Source organism: Rosa chinensis, chromosome 2 (assembly GCF_002994745.2).
Source record: "Rosa chinensis cultivar Old Blush chromosome 2, RchiOBHm-V2, whole genome shotgun sequence".
Taxonomy (NCBI): Eukaryota; Viridiplantae; Streptophyta; class Magnoliopsida; order Rosales; family Rosaceae; genus Rosa; species Rosa chinensis.
In genome coordinates, this window is record NC_037089.1 from 57,775,330 (window position 1) to 57,780,723 (window position 5,394).

Genomic DNA, 5,394 nt, shown 5'->3' on the forward strand with positions numbered 1-5,394 from the left:
AATATACAAATAGGACTCTAGCATACCCTTAAACTCTTGAAATAAATTTCCAGAAAAATTGTTAAATTTGTTTGATTATCAAAGCAATATATCAAGACTTGGGTATAATTGGAGTTCCAAGAATTAATCAACCATTTGAGAATCGACAATCTTTCCCAACAGAAATCAGAATATGAGAATAAGGGACTTACAAGTTAGTAGTCCCTGGACAAGCTTAGCATTCCACTCCAACATGTCACTGTGAGCCAGAAGCAATCTCTTTTTACTCTGCATAAAACCTACAACTTCAGTATCTCAATTACAGCAGAAATGAGCCTCACATACAAAATATCACCTATGAGACTAAAACATTGCTGGGCTCATCATTTCGAACATCATTTTTCTGCATAAGAGAACCAGCTAGACAAAATATCGAACATCTGGTGTGCATAAAAGTAACTTGTAAACTGACACACAATTATCTGTAAACATACAAAGGAATTGAGTCCATGCAGCAGACAAGGATATACCAATGTTGTAAAAGAAGACCATACTGAGAAAGATCGAACCTTTGATTAAGGGAAGTCTGATCGATTCACTTCTCAAATTCCAATCAGTTTCATTTCCACAAGAGACTTCAGCCTATATGACAAGAAAATCCATGTAATGGAAACTAGATGTCAAACCTTGTAATATTTTTAGAGTTGGACAACAGGAAATTGCAATTGCAAGCACTTGTACAATAGATAATATAGGATTGTTTAAATAAAAAGATAAATAAACTTATTATATAGGACTACTTACAATGTTAATATCAGATTACCTAATAGCTTAGGTAAGAGCGTCCTGAATTAGTCAAAAAGCTAGACAAGGTGGATATGATTGATTGACAGATTTATATCACCAGAAAGCATGGTAGCATTGCATCTTGTAATATACAACATTTGCAATTGATATGTTAATTACATGCCAGAAAAGGTGGATATGTTGATTACAGATTGACAGACTGTGTTCAGGCGTAGCTTAACAGAACAGAGGACCATATATTTACCTTCAAGTAGGCTTCAACGATTGAGATGGTCTATTTGCAAACACCAATTACCGAGCTCCCTACTGGCTGCTTATTGTTAACATACAGATTGCAGAGAAAGCTTCCTTTAAACTAGATTATAAAATTAGAGTAGTGATCTATAAACTAGATTATGCTCAGATAATTAATTCTAAAGTAAAGATTCATTCAGAATTTGCATTTGGCGATCGATACCTGGGCATTTGAACATATTCATTTAACCCCAAACAATGAGAAGACTACTGATATTTCAGCAAAATAAAGGCAAGGCATAATACCTCGTGCTGCAGCATCCTCTTTCCGTTTTACAATCTACATGAAGCACCAAAAAAAAATGAATGTTGAAATTTGTATTGTATGGACCAATAAAGAATTATAATACAAATTTACAGGAACATTTGATGCCATTTTTTTTTGTAGGAAAGGTAAAGTAAGAAAAAGATCAACAAGAGACAAAAAAATCTGCTCTAAGAATGCTCAAGTAAATATCTCAGAAATCATTCCCAGAAAATTTAGTCCTCGCAAGATACTCCTATTCATCTGTAACTAAAGTCACCGAAAAAAAAAATGCATAATGGCAAACATCAGTGCTCTACATCCTTTATGTTCAGGATAGTTATGAAAATTTTTAGTCTCTTTATAAAAAAATATATAAATAAATAAAAATTTGATAAACAGGTTGACAAACATCAGTGCTCTACAGCTGAGTATTAAATTTCCATGCAATCAGACTTTAGAATTTCTTTCAAGTCATACCTCTTCACACTTTCTCAGTTCAGCTTCTTTAGCTTGGAGTTCCCTCTCCCTCTTTTTCAAATCCTAAATCAAATAATAACAACTAAAATTAGAAAAACACTATGCCAAATACAAGTAATCTAATTAACAGCCTCTAAATTCAAACTCACCCCACTTCCATCAATAGGTATATCAACGGTTTCACCAATACCATAATTGAAACTAGCACGTTCTGGAGGCAGAGGTGATAGTCTGGAGTTCTTGGCAGGAGCAATGCTTCCATGATTCTGGTCAATATAAATGCATTAGAGCTCAAACAGGTATAGTTTCTATGTTTATACATACAAAAACCAACGGCTTTCTCCGTGCCTAATGACTTCACAGTCCATGCTACGACTCACCAAAATCGATCTAACAACCAAGGAAAGAAGCACGTACGAAAACTAAAATATTCAGAAAACTATCTTCCAATGAATGTTGTAACATTTCCCATTAACAGAGGCCAAAACAGATGCAAATATGCAATTCAATCAATCAATCGATTCAATTCTCATTCACAGAGGCCAAAACAAATGCAATTCAATTATTAATTAATCAATTGATTCAATTCCCATCCAAAATAGATACAGAAGCCAAATATTGATATTTCAAAACAGATACAGTAAGCAAAGTCGTCCAAAACAGCTCGAACCCAGCAACTTAATCGAACCCAGAAACACCACAGCCCAAAATCAAAAACTTAAGAATGAGAAACTTAATCGAATCACCGAACTTAACAAGAGATTCAAGAAATTCGAACCTAGAAATTGAGCTTGAAGAATCACGAACTTGAACCCAGAAATCGAACACAAATTTCTCCAAGCTTAAGTCACCGAGCTTCACAGAATCACAACTTGAGGAAGAGTCGAAGAGAGCAAAACAAGAGTGAAGAGTTCGAGCCTTCGACTGAAAATTGTAAACCCAGAAATTGTGAGATTGTGAGAATCGTGATTCATGAGAGAGGCAGCAAATCAACTAAGAGCCGATTTTTAGAACCTTTATCTTGAAGGGGGTCGGAGGCGTCTAGGGACAGAAGCTAGGTTGGGGGTTTGGGGGAGAGACGACGGCGACGACGTTGCTGAGAGGATGAGAGGGTCTCGGTGGGAAGAGATGCACAGCAAGAGAGAGAGAGAGGTCAACTGAAAAATAGAGGCGGGCCGAGCAAAATTGCAGTGCGAATATGTGTGGGAAGAAAAAGTGGGAAGTTTAATTTTCGACCAAAAAATTAGGCGGGCTGAGCAAATTATATATTGAACCCTAAAACTTAGACAACATCAATTTCAGTACATTGTCTGAAACAAAGTCACACAATAGACAACTAAAAAACTGTTGTGTTAATCAAAACAATTAGACGACATATTTTTCAACTATTGTATTAAGAGTAATTGCACAACAGAAAAGTAATAAATGTTGTGTGATTAAAAACAATCAGACAACATCTTTTATCCACCATTGTGTTAATCAACCTTGGACAACATCGCATAATAACTGTTGTCTAAATGAATTAATTTAGACAACATAAAAAAAATCAACCATTGTCTGAAATGCTATTGCACAAGAGCAAAAAAAAACCTGTTGTTGGATTCGAAAACTTAGACGACAGAATATTTTTTGCTGTCGTCTGATTAATTCAGATGACAGTTAAAATGTTTGCTGTCATCTGATATGTGTTGTCTGATTCCGAAATTGGTGTAGTGACGATTTTATCATTTAAAACCACAACACATGAGACATAAAGGAACAACATAAGGATGTTTACCGCAATCTGAACTGAGAGACAACTCAGCGATAGAGAAGAGACTTTCTGAACCACTGACCATACTGAGATAAAATAATACAATGTAGAACTATGCTAGTAATTACAGCTGAATGCAGGGGTGGAGAAGAATATAAGATATTATAGCATAAATTGTTATGGTGAATGACTGCCTGTTCATTTTGACTCTTATATACTTAGAAGTTACAACTCCATTGTTTTACCAAGGGATAAAACAATCCAATGTTTGAGGATCAAGAGTTACAACACAAACATATATGAACATAGTTAGCAATCCTTGCACGTGATTATGTTACCAATTAGATAACGGAGTCATGAAAAATGCAATATTTCTAACTCATGTGAATGCATAGAATACATACAGCTGTGACGATTTCATCAGGAACCAACTTGCCAGCATTCATGAACTCTTTGGCTTTGTTTCCAATTTCAGTCCCAGATGACACTTCAGCTCTTAGAAGGTCCCCTGTTGATATGTGCACCAATCCAAACTAAATGATGCATACATCAATCCTAGCAAAGAAAATGTAAAATACTCAGTTCCTTAGTCTCCAATTTCAATCGCTATAAAAATGGTTACCTTCTTGACAATCAATTTACACTAAGTTCCTTTCCCAGAAGCCGGTGCACCGGAAATCATAACCTTCAAAGGCGGTTCCTTTAAAGAACAACTCAACTTCAGTCCCTGCCATGATCAAAACAAAAAATACACACTTACTAATTAAATAACCAAATCACCATAAAACACAAAGATGAATATATGTTTTCTTCTTTTTCACAAACATTGGACTTGTGGGCGATCCTCAAACGGTCATTGCTATATACAGGGATTTGTGGCGTGCACCTAGACTCTTATTATACTTATCATTTTCTCCGATAATGACAAACTCAGACTATGTTGAACAAAGATGTCTTAGAGAAGCATATATTTATGATTCATTCATTTTATAAGTACGTAGTTATGGCAAAAGCGGACAGAATAACTAGATTATCTTGGAATGTGTCAACATTTTGTTAGGGGTGATAGCCAGCAATGTGTGAAGCTAGCATTTGAACTTTCACCTTCTTTAAGCATGTATATATATATAATACTGCTGAAGAGAACTTACCAGTGATCTTAGCAACTCTTGCAAAACCTGTATAAAAACAGAGTCAAGAAAGAAGTGATTTATGTTCAAGAATGGTAATGAATAGCTACAACATAACCCTCATATTTGGGTGAATCAAAAGTAATTCAGAAAAACAGAACGGAGTACTAAAAGTGGTGCCAGTAAAACTTACTACGTTTCAAGTACTCAAGGAAACCTGCAAAATGTGTTAGTCTAGTGTTAATAAGAGATTTAGAACAACAGAAATCACCACTCTCAAAACCAATAGAGAATTGACAGAACCCAATATCAACGTATCCATATCGATTAACCCATCCCTCGTGTGTATATCCTTCACTGAACTAACCCTACTGTGGAATCATAATAGCACAGATTTCCCAAAGCTTGACATACATTACGAACCAGAAACTAACAGAAATTCAGAATCGAAGCCATGAGATGAAGCAGAAACGAATTCTAGATATTGAAATCGAAACCCTAAAAAAGGATGCACACTAGTCGCGAGAATCTATAAGAAGAATCCATCATACCTCGCAAAGCAAAATAAAATCACAATCCGAAATCAGAAACCTGGCACAGTTAACGTTGGATGAGCAAGAAGAATCCATCATACCTCGCAAAGCTATACATGAATCGCTGCTAGTGAGATACAAGATCCGACGATGCTCAATTGAGGAAGAAAATGC

General features: G+C 35.5%; 1 protein-coding gene across 1 annotated transcript; it reads right to left on the reverse strand.

Moving 5' to 3' along the window:
• Positions 1-222: 222 nt before the first annotated feature.
• On the reverse strand, positions 223-3,642 carry LOC112189869 (secretory carrier-associated membrane protein 5-like). Its single transcript, XM_040513489.1, has 8 exons — positions 3,582-3,642; positions 3,110-3,114; positions 2,612-2,728; positions 1,954-2,070; positions 1,805-1,867; positions 1,327-1,360; positions 549-621; positions 223-267 (listed from the first exon to the last, which is right to left on the reverse strand). The coding sequence occupies exons 1-7, from the start codon at positions 3,640-3,642 to the stop codon at positions 617-619; spliced, it is 402 nt and encodes a 133-aa protein (XP_040369423.1). The 3' UTR covers positions 223-267; positions 549-616.
• Between the last annotated feature and the right edge of the window lie 1,752 nt (positions 3,643-5,394).

Excerpts from the sequence above, each read along its gene's own strand:
- LOC112189869 (XM_040513489.1), bottom strand. The coding sequence starts at position 3,642 with ATGGTCAGTGGTTCAGAAAGTCTCTTCTCTATCGCTGAGTTGTCTCTC. Across the intron at positions 2,071-2,611 it reads TGTTCGATTTCTGGGTTCAA|AATCATGGAAGCATTGCTCC; the intron begins GTTCGTGATTCT and ends TATATTGACCAG. Across the intron at positions 1,868-1,953 it reads TACCTATTGATGGAAGTGGG|GATTTGAAAAAGAGGGAGAG; the intron begins GTGAGTTTGAAT and ends TATTTGATTTAG.